This window comes from Cryptomeria japonica, chromosome 7 (genome assembly GCF_030272615.1).
Source record: "Cryptomeria japonica chromosome 7, Sugi_1.0, whole genome shotgun sequence".
Classification (NCBI taxonomy): Eukaryota; Viridiplantae; Streptophyta; class Pinopsida; order Cupressales; family Cupressaceae; genus Cryptomeria; species Cryptomeria japonica.
The window spans coordinates 510,048,385-510,062,680 of NC_081411.1; the positions used below are offsets into that span (position 1 = coordinate 510,048,385).

At 35.8% G+C, this 14,296-nt stretch overlaps 1 protein-coding gene across 1 annotated transcript in view; it reads right to left on the reverse strand.

Moving 5' to 3' along the window:
• Positions 1 to 389: 389 nt before the first annotated feature.
• Positions 390 to 14,296, reverse strand: part of LOC131060150 (transportin MOS14) — a 34,848-nt gene continuing 20,941 nt past the window's right edge. The window contains exons 17-28 of the mRNA XM_057993266.2: positions 13,949 to 14,000; positions 13,605 to 13,760; positions 3,151 to 3,274; positions 2,940 to 3,021; positions 2,758 to 2,846; positions 2,555 to 2,629; positions 2,371 to 2,425; positions 2,136 to 2,255; positions 1,961 to 2,053; positions 1,706 to 1,851; positions 978 to 1,155; positions 390 to 847 (exon numbers count right to left, since the gene is read on the reverse strand). Of these exons, the coding sequence (XP_057849249.2) occupies positions 572 to 847; positions 978 to 1,155; positions 1,706 to 1,851; positions 1,961 to 2,053; positions 2,136 to 2,255; positions 2,371 to 2,425; positions 2,555 to 2,629; positions 2,758 to 2,846; positions 2,940 to 3,021; positions 3,151 to 3,274; positions 13,605 to 13,760; positions 13,949 to 14,000 (1,446 nt within the window). The 3' untranslated portion in view covers positions 390 to 571. The remainder of the gene's footprint in view (positions 848 to 977; positions 1,156 to 1,705; positions 1,852 to 1,960; positions 2,054 to 2,135; positions 2,256 to 2,370; positions 2,426 to 2,554; positions 2,630 to 2,757; positions 2,847 to 2,939; positions 3,022 to 3,150; positions 3,275 to 13,604; positions 13,761 to 13,948; positions 14,001 to 14,296) is intronic.

Here is a 14,296-nt window from a genome sequence, read left to right on the forward strand (position 1 = left end):
TCCCCAAGGAAGATTGGGAAGAACAAACTTGCATTTTTTACAGCAAAGGGATGGTTCAAACTTCAAACTGAATGACAATTCATCCTAGAATGTGCAGTGTATGAAAAGATTCATACTCAATTTGGAAATATTTTGAAAGTGGACTATCTGAATTAGATTTTTGAGGAGACAAGGCTTCACATAACAGCAGGTTTTTTAATTTAGATACACGATAGAAAAACAAACATTAAAAGAAACTTGAAAATGAGTTAACATTGGGTCTTGTGAATGTTATTAAAATTAACTCATTCATTCTTTATATTTATAATAACAATTTGTTAAGCTTTAGTTTAAGCTGAAAAAAACAGAAAACATTGCTAAACTTTGGTCGTTGAATCAGGAGGATGAGATTTGAAATTATTAACACTTGCCACCTTTCAAATAATGGTAAGATCATAAATGATACAGCTGGAAAGAATTGTAGGCTTGACAGCGTGTGATTTCAATTTCCACGAGGGAATCTTTCACTCCTCACATAATAAATGGAGAAGTGTTCAGGCAGGGCAGGGAAGGGAGATTTGAGAAGGCCATGTCATGGGCTGTGATTACAATAAGAAAGAAGTTGCAATGCTTCTTGTACTTGATCTTGAGTGGCTTTGCTGCGCCGACAAATATCCGAGAGATCTTCAAGGGAACATGTAAAGCCAGGATTGTTCTCACCAGAGGCTGCAGATGATATTGATTGCAAAACTGACCATCTTTCTTCATTTGTTATTGTTGTGGATGGTATCAAGTTAATTGCCTCTTGTGACCACTTAATTGCTTCACCTCCATATGTTCGTGCGAATGACAAAAGCACAGATATCACCTGCCATGTTTTGTTAATAATTTTTCAATGAGATATAAAATTCAAATATCATTTTTTAACTCAATTTTATAATGAATTACAGAGTGTGATTTAAAATGTTGAATCAAAAGCAATTGTTAGTTTGCCTTACCTCTTCAACCCTAGGCTCAGGAAGAGCTCCAACCAAACCAGCTAGGAGAATTCTAGTAAGATTTGCACCGCGAACCAATATAACATTATCAATAACTGAGCGGTACTGATTTCCAGTGGGGGGCATTGCTATGTCAAAGATATCTATAAAAAATGTCAAAATCGATTGGCATGCTTCCCTGTATACAAAATACAACATAAAAATCAGATGTACTTTTTCTTACACGCACAAAAGAAAGGATTTCAATGTATGTTACATTTTACTAGAAGCCTCAGAAATGGAGCATGAAGGAGATCCGGTTGCTTTGGGCCAATTCCACGTCAAATTTGGGCTTGCAATGTTCTGCTACTATAGCTAAGAACCCATGGTAGGGCTTCTAATTGTTTCATTTTTTATTCTTTCATACAAATTCAATGGTAACATATTTTTTGCACCAATGTTTTGGGTCACACCCAATGATCCATCATCATGCCATCATCATGCCATTGGGAAAAAAAATAATTGAACACAATTTATTTTCCAAAAGCAACCATTGAATCTCATGGAATATGAAAATGTTAATTATAAATCTCTTATTAACAGATATTTTTCTCTGATTGAATTTGACCATTAGAATGGTTCACCTGTGTTTAGAGATGCACAAATAAAAAAATTCCAGCAGAATGATTCACCTGCCATTGCTGGACAATACATACGTAGTAGCTTAGATTCGGGATTCAATTGTTTACCTGTGTTGTATTGTGACGCCAGTCATTGCACACTCAACGAGTGAAGCAAAAACACTTGAGGATATTAATAAATGTGGGCAGTATCTAATGCATCTTGATGCCAAAAGAAAACAATCATCTGCAATATCTGGTCTCGATGTAAATTCCTGGGACCACAACAATTCAAAAAGCAGAAATTAGAAACTATTCGACATGCCTGCACTAGTATTATCATTCCCATGATTTATCCAAATTCAAGAAAAAGGATAAACCAACCTGAATTGTCTTGAGTAAGCCTACGGTTTGCCCAAAAAGCTCTGTAATCAAACCTCCCAGATAATTTGCACATGAAGGATCACTGCCAAAGACCTGTGCATTGATAGAGATTTGTTAGCAGACTCGGAAAAAAAAAGCATCGCAATTTCGTAAACAAATAAAACCTTCAAAATACCTTAATTACTTCACTTGCAAGATAAAGAAAGCAAGACTGATGATGTACTGTATACTGCATCTGGACCTCCTGCAACATATTACCCATAATAATTGCCATAGATTTTCCACACGTTCTCACCTGCAAGAACAAACATTCTATTTAAACTATGCCAAAAATTCTTGTTGTAGATTTGTCTCCAAGAAAGTATTGAAACAACATTTTGTTTCTCTATCCACTGCAATATTCTACTCACGGCATACTTGCACGCCCTGCAGAGCCGCTCCATGGTTATCATATCCCACGCTCGTCTGCAAACCAGTTATCTCAGGTTGGTTGAATGGAACTTAAATTTACATTGATAGTTCAAAAATCTAATATAAACGGGTACTTTGTCTGATATTGTAAATTGTGTAAATTGCCACCTAGTTATTACTTACTGGACAAAGATTTCTTTAAAAATTGGCCACATTTTTTGGAATGCATCAGTGACAACTTCAGGGAGGTTCACAAATCTGTAAAACCAAACATACAAAAATGACCTACCAGATACTGAGTAAAATAAATATTTTATAACATACGAGGAGCCGATCAAAATCAGATCCACATTAACAAAATACCATGTAAAAACATTACAAGATACCTGAAAATGTTTGCAATACGATCAATAGGAACAGTGTACTGATTTGCATTCATCTGTTGAGATGATTGTGCTTCTTGTGTTATGACTTGCTACAGTTATCAGAAAAGTGCACTGTTGTCATCGTGAATATTATAGGAAGATATTTCAAATTAGCAAAAATCTTAAATGAAATACGCATCTACCTGCAAGGGAGTAACTACAGGCATCCACAATGACTCCAGTGCTCTCTTTGCATGCTCTGCTGGAAGAGCAGTTATAACCGTACTGCAAGATGTTGTAGTACACAACTTAGACAAAATAGATTGGAAGCCAAATATGCAAGTCCAGGTTTATTAGTTCTGTTAAAAAGCTTCTGGTGGGGACTCATGTATCTGGGTTTAATGAGAAAGCTACCTCAAGGCTTCAATAAGTTGCAAGGCATCATCATTGGACAGCTTGTAATTACTTTGTCCACTTACAGCCTCGTGATAAATCATAAAAAGACCTTCTAGTGAACTAGCTAACTTGTCCCTGCAAGCTGTCATCTCCCAAAGAATAATTAGGGATTCAAGATAGTCTGATATCATTAACCACATAAATATTCAAAATATCTATTCTAACATGTCACATCCCTCGTGGTCTAGGAGCAGGAAAATACAAATAAAGTAATAAAAGGAATTAAATGGACATGAAAGGGGGAAGGACAGGCAGGACGACATTCTTCAAACACATCAACCAGTACGACAACCAAGAGTGAGGGGTGTCATACCATTAATGAGGCATGGTACTACATGAAGAGGAGGACATGCGCTAGTTTGAGGACAGGGAGTTAAAAAAAGGCAAAGGTATGGACATTCCTCACTGCATTAATGAAATGTGTTCTCATGGGGTACCATGATTGCAGGATACGCACAAAACTGATTTGTTTAAAAGATTTAGAAACTTCCAAGCAAAGGCAATAAGCCGGTATAAAAGCCAGACTCCACAACCTTTGACAACATCCTCTCTGCCTGCATGGAAATGAGAGCTTTGGAACAGGCTAAGGACACCTCTCAATACTTCAAGGATGGAGGAATTTTATCAGATACAGTTGATCTGCTGTGAATCAAAACACCATAACTCATTTGCTTTTTCAATTATGAAGCACATTCCGATGGGCAACCAAGACTATAGAAGGGGCTCCCCCAACTTCTCTATGTAATTATCCAAGGCATTCTTCCCTCCCCAATGTTTCTACTTTTGCATAACTGAGGTCTACTTTAAAATGTGAAACTGAGCCAAAGCTGATACAAAGGGGAAAACTAACATAGCAGATACCCATTTGTTTGAATGGGCAAAGACATGGATCAACCAGAAACTTAGCATGGAAGATCTTTTTCTTTATTTCTTAGCAGATATAGCATATTAAAACTTAGCATTGCCAATAAAGCGATCTACAAATTAGGATGGAAGTGAAGAGATCTATGACAAATGAAAGCTTAGAGGCTGAAATGTTGTTACATAATGACAAGTAGGAGATGCAGAGAGAGGGGTTTGAATCATTCCTCTGAAGGATATTCCACATCCAGGTAACTTGTTTTCTATGCAGCAACTGGCAAGACCTATATACAAAAAATGTGGAATGCAATGATTGCAGGACTTGTGCAGTACGATATTTCTGAAGAGGCCTAAAGGCTTTTTTTAAAGAAATATGCTTCCAAGAAATGTGGTTTTGTGGAATGCAAATATTGTAGCAGTTGCACAAAATGGATTTCTTGAAAAAACTATCTTTATCCTCAAGGGTGGCAGCTTGGGGTAGAGTTCGATAGCCCGAGCATGCAAGAAATCCTAATGCCTAAAGAGGGAACTCCAATCTATTCTTGGGAGAAATTCATTTCTTAATTGAAGAACATCAAATAGAGATCAAGCTGTCAAATGATCATTTCAAAAAAGCTTCTTGAATCAGGTACTGATTTGGATGTTCTCCATTTAAGGAATGGAAAATAGTTCAATGGCAAGAGATGCTGATTACTGTATACAATCAATTTTTTTTATATAAAATGATTAGTCTGTGACAATAACATAATATTTTAACAAGATAAGGTGATGATAATGTGTATATGTGTTAGCGTCCTAGTTGCATGTCATAGACAACATATGCTTAGGTATAACGGAAATCAAACATCATTGCATATTTTATTTAAATTTTGTGGAACCACACTTAAAAATATAGTAGCTATTCTTTAGCTCTCAATTTGGACTATTGACCTTAGTAAATGAAGGGTGACATAAAATCTTGTTTAAGCTAGTAGTATAATTAATGATAAATGCAAGGATGATGTGGGTTTTGTAAGGTTGTTAGTATAATATCTTGGCCATGGGTATGATATTAGTAGTTTTTTCTTAAACTAATGATGGTTTTGAGTTAAGATGCCTTGCTATGGCCTTCGAAACAATTGCAAGAAAACATTAAGAGTCACTTGTAGCTGTTGAAATTTGGGAAATCTTGTGATGGACTTAACTTGGCATAAATTATTGATTGACTTGAGGGCCTGATTCCCTAATGATTTCTATCCTTCTAAAATGCTTGAACTAAGAAATTATCATGCCATTATTGGGTACTAAATTGTGAGGACTATTGATTGAGTTTAAAGACCTTGCATCTATTATTTATCACATTATGTTGGACATTGAAATGTGTCATGATTTTGTGATGTTTCTACATCTTATGACTTCTAAAATTTGAGAATAACAGTTGATTGTCAAACCCAATGCTGCCATATGGAATCACTTATTGATTACCCTTATGTTCATTTATTATCTAGTTCTTGAACAAGACTATCATAAGGTTCAGACAATTATCGTCACTAATTTATGAAATGCATATATTTATTTGAAGTTCCAAAGGATATAGTGTTGCCAATTGTCTCGAGTATGTGACTTGGGTATTGATCACGCTCAAAGAAAGTTTATAACTATTGTGGTAGATCATTTGAAGTTTAAAATATTTTAAGTGACCTTGTTGATGTGTGTTGTGCTCCATCCAAGAGGAGGTCATATATGATCATGATAATTGATATTGTTGAACCATATTATTATAGGACATCACATGGAGCCATACTGGGACTTTGGCATAATCGTTGCTTGGTGACACTGTTTTGACTATTACTAACCTATGCCCTGACATGAGTGGATTTATTATGTTCTTATCACTTGTGTTGCATATCATTGAATAGATTATCCGATTATTTGAGGTTTGTTTCGAGATCCTAGGATCAGTTTTGGGCGAGCTAGGGTTTCTCTTATAAACGAAGTCTCTAGTTTTTTTCTGGTGATGGTTTCGTTTTTGCTAGTCGCATAAAACATTTTGCTGGAAGAATTTAGAGGATTTTCGTCGGATTTTTTTATTGTGTTCTGCGATTTTTGACTGCGTGTTTTTTCTTTTTGCCACAACCTATGTACCTGACAAAGATTTTCGCAGGTGACCCTTTTATTTTTTTCCCTCCACGACTTTGAGCTCTTTTTCTATCTTGGACGCATGTTTTTTTGCCATCATTTTTCACAATAGTATTTTGGTCGCGTTCTCCTAGTTTGTTCCCCATTTCTTGCTCTGGTTTTTCTATGCGCCTTGGCTGCGACTCCTACGTGTGTGACAACAAATTTTTTTTCTAGCCTCTACATAGAAGGTATAAGTAGCCTCTACATAGTAGGCAAATCTATCCTTCAAGAAATAGGGGCTATGATAAAATTCCATGATTTAGCTATGAATGATTTATGAAAACCTACTAATTTATTAATTATGATGTGGACTCAAGCCATTATGACTTTAGGGTCTAAACAACTTGGGCATGTATGGATGGTCTACTTGCTCTAATTATGTATCAGGATCTATGTTGAGTTTAGGACTAAGTCCCTAGGATGGCCCTCACCCACAAGTATAAACAATATGGTAGGGCATTTGTCTTTATGTCTATGTGGTGGATATATGGGATGCAAGCCTTATGATTGTAATATAACTGAGTTACCTGGTTCGGCCCCCTAGATCCCTGGTACTGGTCCGGTACGGTCCTAGTTTGGGGTTCAGGTCCGGTTCGCCTGTGGTTCGAACAAGGTTCGTGGCTCACAGGCCTGGTTCGAACCAGGGCGAACCCAAGGAGACCCAAGGTTGAACCCAAGGGTCTGACAGCCCAAAAATGGATTTTGTTTTTGCAAAATTTAATTTTTTTTGAATTCCACCACATAAAAAATTAAAATGACCCTAAAAGTGAGTTTTAAGACATTAACTTGGCTCATTTCACACAAGCAACATGACTACAAGCAAGGGGAAACGAAGATGTGGGATATGGAGCCAAAACATATTGATTTGGATAAATTCACTTATCAGCTTGTTGCATTTGATAACTCAGATAGCGAGCAAACTTAGAGTGCGAGTGCAAGTGCAAGTGTCATTGGCATTGGCATTGATTCATCTAATATCAATGTCAATGATGAGGAGGAGAATGAGGATGACGAATTAGAGAATCCATTTTGATGATCAAACTTTAAATTGTTGAAAGTTGAAACAATGATACTTGAATATTTTATCATTTTGATATTAAACTTGATGTATATGATGCTGTTATGGTATGATCATGATGCTATGATTACAAGTTTATGTTGGTTTTGTTGTTTATATGATGCTATCTTAATGCATGCTTATAGGCTGCATATATATATAATGTACATGTTTTTGTACTAACGAACCCAAACACCTTTTCAAAATCTTGCTGTACCGGCATACCGGTTCTTCGAACCCGAACCGGTGCCCGAACCCGAACCGGCAACCTAGTAATATAACAAAAATTGTTTGTACTCATAAACAAAATATTGTCTAATATTACATTTGTGGATTTAATCCTATCTATTAAATAGTGTCCAACTAACAATTTGAATTAATTGAATAACTCTCTATGAGTTTGTATTGGGTTATCTATATGTGGTGGATAGAGGCCAACTCACATGGATTGAATGTGTTACCTATATGTTGGTAAATTGACCCCATCACTTAAGACAATTAAATAGTTTAATGGATCCCTTTCAAGTAAGGTAACCGAATTAATAGACTAGGTTGTAAACCCATCAAATAGTACGTTTTATATCAACATCCTAGTACTTTCTAATGTCACGATGTTGAACTGAGATCAATATATGAGCAACTTCTTAGCATCACAACTAGGGTTGAGATAGGAACTCTACAAGGACAATGGTAGAGGATAATTGTCCTCCTAACATAGTTTGTCCCACTCATCCTAAGTTGATTACCAAAAGAGTAAAACCTATGATCTGCTTATAGATAAGCTTATCATTGCTCCAATTTGATAAGAGTCAAGGAGCATCCTTTGCCAAAAGAAGCATTCGATTGTATCATAGGGTTACCCAGCTTTCACTAGTATCATACACGTGATAAGATGCCAAGAGCTACCCAATTTCATAAGGCTTAGATAGGATTTTTCCAATGGCATGTAGGTAATGGCTGCTAAGATCTACTCATCTTAGGAGGGAGTCATCTCCTATGTTATGTCTGTCTAAGGTATGGTTATGGTTTTGATTGTTAATAAAGTCTTAAGCGATACATCTTGATTATGTAATTACACAATTGTATGATGCATGATTATTGTATACAGTCAAATTTTATATAAAATGATCAGCCAATAACATGATATTGTTAAAGTATAAGATAATGATAATATGTATATGTAGGTTATCATCCTAGTGGCATGTCATAGGCAACATATGGTTAGGTGAAACGGAAATCAAACATCATTGCATATTTTATTTAAATTAAGTTGACAAATAGAGGCTAAGTGGAACTACATTAGCTCTTGATTTGGACTGTCAACCTTAGTAAATGAAGGGTGAGATAAAAATCTCATTTAAGCTAATAGTAAGTTAAATGCAAGGATGATATCGGGTTTTTTAAGGTTGTCGATATAATATCTTGGCCATGGGTATGATATTGGTATGATATTAGTAGGATGTGTTAAAAATAATGATGGTTCTAAGTTAAGATGCCTTGCTATAGCCTTCCAAACAATTGCAAAAAGCACGAAGGGTCATTTGTAGATGTTGGAATTTTGGGAAATCTTGTGTTGGACATAACTTGGCATAAATAATTGATTGAATTGAGGGCACTTATGATCTCTCTCCTTATAAAATGCTTGAACTGATAAAATAGAAAACCATTATCGGGTACTAAATTGCGAGGACCATTGATTGAGTTTAAAGACCTTGCATCTATGTTGTGCTGTATCTAGTTGTTGTTTGTAGCATTATGTTGGACATTGAAAGATGTGTTGTGACTCTGTGATGTTCTACATCTTATGACAGCCAAAATCCAAGAATAAGGGTTGATTTGCAAACCTAATTCTGACGTATGGGGTCACTTAGGTTACACTTAGTTCAAATTTAGTGTAATGTCAAGTGTGACTATTATCTAGTGCTTGTATTAGACTATTATGAGAATGTTAGGGTTCCCCATAAGGTAAATAAAATCAAAAGGTTCATACTATTATTATCACTAATATTATGGAGTGCATATATTTATATGAAAATCCAATGGATATAGTGTTGCCAATTGTCTTGAGTATGGTTCGGGTATTGATCATGCTCAAAGCAAGTTTATAACTATTGTGGTAGATATTTTTAAGAATATTGTTATGATTTATATGAAGATCCAACGGATATAGTGTTGCTGATTGTCTTGAGTATGGCTTGGGTATTAATCATGCTGAAAGCAAGTTTATAACTATTATGGTAGATATTTTTAAGTTAAGGATGCATGTTGTGCTCCATCCAAGAGGAGGTCATATATAACTATGATACTTGATATCATTGAACCATATTATTTTAGGACATCACTTGGAGCCACTTTGGGACTTTGGCATAATTATTGCTTGGTAATTATATTTTGATTGGCACTAACCTATGCATTGACATGAACTGATTTATTAAGTTCTTATGCATGTTTCGGTGCATGGGATTGTCTCTAGCAATGTTTATAAGTGTTGGTATGAAATTTGAGCAATAATGAAATTTTACCTTAAGTCAATAAGACTCAATATAAAGGGGGTAGTAATGTGAGTAGAGCTAAATGCATAAAAATATTCAGCTCCATACCTTATTAACATCAGCGGGGAATGTAAGATAATAGTCATAGATAAGGTATTAATGAATGCAACAATTCATACCTAAAAGGGAAATTGGAAAGGGGTTGTAGAGATCTTGTCTAACTCTCTATTGATCTTGTTGGGTCTAGGCAAAGACTTGAACCATTAATTACTTTAGTTCTGTAAATATTAAAGGATAAAGGTCACAATATGCAGAGTTACACATCATAAGGGTGTAGAAATCTAATTTTGAGATGTTGATGCCCTTGAAAGTTCATTATGTGTGCTCAAGGGCGAATTTAGTTGGGTTTTCCCACTCTACTATTGGGCATTATTAATTGATGGAAATTATTAAAAGGAACCTTGTTGGGATATGCAATTGGCTATGGCCTTGTTTTAGAGTGGATATTGGTAAATGGTAATTTGCTATATTGGTGGGTTTTAATCTTTACTAGGGTTTTGCTCATATTTCACTCCCATGAGTAGTTTTACTTGAGTTGTTGTGAAACTCTATGGCTATGGCCTCGTTTTAGAGTGGATCTTGGTAAATGGTACTTTGCTATATTGTTGGGTTTTAATCTTTCCTAGGGTTTTCCTTCCATTTCACTCCCATGAGTAGTTTTAGTTGTGAAACCACTAGGTATATGAAACTATGTTTATGTTCCTCGAGGGATTAAGGTGAAGAGAAAACATGGGACTTCGATCCAATTTGGAAGCAAGTATGTTGGCAATCCTTGGGCAAAGGATGCACTTGTGACCCAACTCCAAAGGGTAGGGTTAGAGAATGTCTCTAGGGTTAGGGGTGATTCTTAAACTTGATCAACTTTCCCTCTTTAGTATGCTTCAACTTGAGGGGAAATTTGCATAGATGGCAGTGATCTCACCTTCCAATTGATATGTCCCATGATATAGGCAATTGATCTTTGTCAAGCTTATCTGAGGGGAAATTTGCATAGATGGTAATGATCTCACCTTCCAATTGGTATGTCCCCATGATATAGGTAATTTATCTTTGTCAAGCTTATCTAAGGTTTAGGGTGTCCCAAAATCTACTCCAACCTTGGATGAAATGTTAGAGTCACTATCATTGTGGTTTGTTTTGAGGTGAATGTGGAAGAATGCATCTAAACTTATTTGAATCATTATTTGGGTGTTGATCCCTATGGCTTTGCGTCTTAGCTTAGTGATATGCATAGAAGGTATATAGCCTCTACCCACTAGGGTGGTCAATCCTTCCAAGAAATAAGGGCATGATATATTTCCATGATTTGTCTATGAATGATTTATGGAACTAACATGTATTTAATTATGATGTTGACCCAAGCCATTATGATTTGAGGGTGTGAACAACTCTTGTATGTATAGATGGTCTACTTGCTATAATTATGTACCTAGATCTATGTTAAGTTCATAATTGATTCCTCAAGATGGCACTTGCTAGCTTTGAGAAATTAATGATATTACCAATATCATACAACATTTTTTCCATGGGGTGCTAAGTCGTGATTGGAATATACCAAAAAAGTTTGTACTCAAAGATAGAATATTGTCTAATATTACATCTATGGGTTTGATCCTGTCTATTTAAATAATGTGTTTCCGGCCAATAACTGAATGAAGTGGATGGACCTTGATTCTCTATGAGTTTGTCTTGGTTTATATATGTGTTGGATAGAGACAGCTCATGTGGGTTGAATGTGTCATGTATGTATTGGTAAATTGACCTAAAATAAAATTGAATAATTTAATGAATCCCTTTAGGGTATTGTAACCATATTAACTAGATTAGGGTTTAAACCCTTAAGATAGTATGTTTTAGATCAACCTATTGATACTTTCTAATGTCACAACTACGATTGAGCAAGGGATTATATATGACAGCATAGATAGAGGATATTTTTCCTCTTAACATAACTTGTCCCACTCAATAAAATTGTAAAACCTAAAACCTACTGATGAAAAGCTTATAGTTGCTACAAGGGAGCGTTCTCTAACAAAAGAAGCATTTGGTCGTATCATAAGGTCTTCCAGATTTCACCAATAGCATGTAGGTTATAGATGCCAAGAGCTACCTTATTTCATGGGGTTTAGATAGGTTGTTGCCCATGGCATGCATGCATTAGATGCGAAGATCTACCCATCTTAGGAGTTTAGTAATGGCATTGGTGTATCAAAAGAAATGTGTGTCTCCTATGCTATGTCTCCTTTAGGTATGGTTTTCAAGGTTTTGATTGTTAATACAATCCTAGTGATCAATAGTAGAGGCATCAGGCAATAGTCTTGGGTTTGCACTAAGACCATATGATGGGACCCACAGTGCAACATGGGATGCACCAACATTTCTTTTTTGGCTAGGATGCACTAAAAGGGTAAGTGTTAGTGAATCAAGTAATGGAAGGTGCATGCATTGATTTCACACCCACTCCTGATGCTAGTTTGTCACTATGCATGTGAGTCAACATGGTGTATTTGTGGGTAAATTGTCCCAGATGTTGTGCATGTTGTTATACATTTGCCATTGCCAATGATGACTTGTATGGAATGCTTGCTTGTCATTGTAAGTGGAAATGGATTGAGAAAAAGTATGGGACCCATGGTACAACATGGGATGCACCGACATTCCTTTTTTGGATGGGATGACTTACAGGCTTGTGTTAGTGAACTAGGAGAAGGAAGCCATGCTTACAATAATGTTACAACTACTTCCTTTTGTTGGCTGGTCACTTTTTGTACTTGTGAACTTGCTAAGTTGTTCACAATGTGTATATTCATTTTGTGCTTGAGCTAGTCACCCTATGTATAGGTGAGGTATGCCAGAGCTAACCCCCATGTGTACCTATTAGATTTATAAGAGCTAATTTCCCATATGTGTATGACACAAACGAGGGTGAGCCGCATTGGGTGTAGATGAATTCTCTCTAGTTTTTGTGTAGAAACTAGAGAGCCTATGATTCCCAAAAAGTGATACATAGGTCAAGAATGAACCCCCAAGGATTATTAGATCTGGGTCTAAGGCTGACCCTGACATTGGAAGCTTATCACATTCTAGTGTTAGTATATAATTAGTGGCATTTGTTGCCACAAGGCCCACAACTATGGTTGGTAAGATTTTGAAGTTGGCACCTCTAAATTAGATGGAAGATGCTTAATCAGTTAAGTTAGTACTTGTGGTGAATCGAAAAATAAAATAGTAGTAACAAAGGTGGTTGTTACATACCAACAGTAAATCACATGGTTGCAAACAAAGTGCTGTAACAATGAATTGGTAAGTGCTATGCCCGATACAAGATAAGTTGAAAATCTGGAAATATGGAGCACTTAACAATTGTAGTAGTATAGATGTGATTTTAACGGAAGTATCATTCCATATCTAAATGCCAATAAAGATAACATGGCAAGTAAAATTCTTGATAATAGTTCTTGCTTCTTCTTAGGTGAAATGAAAAAATTCTTTATTTATGAAATGCAAAAGGAGAGGAGCTTTTTAGCTATCTTTTGCACATTCCAAAGTTTGTGAAATGAGAATTGCAAATGTTATCTGTGACCTCAGAAGAAGTATAGTTCAAAGTCTCAGACCATGAAACACCAGGTGCATGGATGTAGGCCTAGGTATATAAAATGGGACAACTGGCTTGTACAGTAGGGTCTTTATTCGCATTTTCTAAGTGGCACAATATACCTGATACTTTTCAACACACTGACTAGGAAATTAAATATTCTTGAAATAGAGTTTTGGTGGGGTACCATTGCAAACATTTCGCAATGCCAATGAAGCTGCAGTTGAAACATCCGGTGCTGTAGTCATGCCTCTAATCAGAACTTCTATAATGGAAGGCAGAAATGATGGTGCACTAGGTGCACTTCCCAACCATTTTGAATATCCCGCAATGGTCAAGCATTCTGCATCCAATTGTAAAATCATGTAAATGCATGAGTAAGCTCACACTACAAACAAAGAAAATTAGCAAGAGATTCATAACGAGTCAGTCTTGACATAAGCTCCTGAATAATATCTGTAATGAAAAAAAAATAGTATTGCTGAACAATAATAAGCACCCTGAAGTAAATATGCACATTGATCACTTTACCTGTGTGAAGAAGTTGAGACTGAAGAGGTAATTTCGGTAGCAAGTCCATAACCTACAAAAGATCATCTGACATATAAATATGAAATCCATGTTAACGGCTCATGTATTTCGTACATCAACTGTCAGTTTTCAAGCAGATTAAATTTAAAGCTCCTGTGATTTTCACAACCTTCAGCTTTACTGTGATATCTTTAACTGATTGCAATTCTTTTTCTTATTAAATTGTATTTTTGAAATGGCATTGAACACAGTTTAATCACAAGAACCAATGACTAAGCTTTAGTTTATTACAGTTCACTTTAAAACCCTTTCATTTTGACTGTTTCGGAACATAAGAGCCTAAATTCT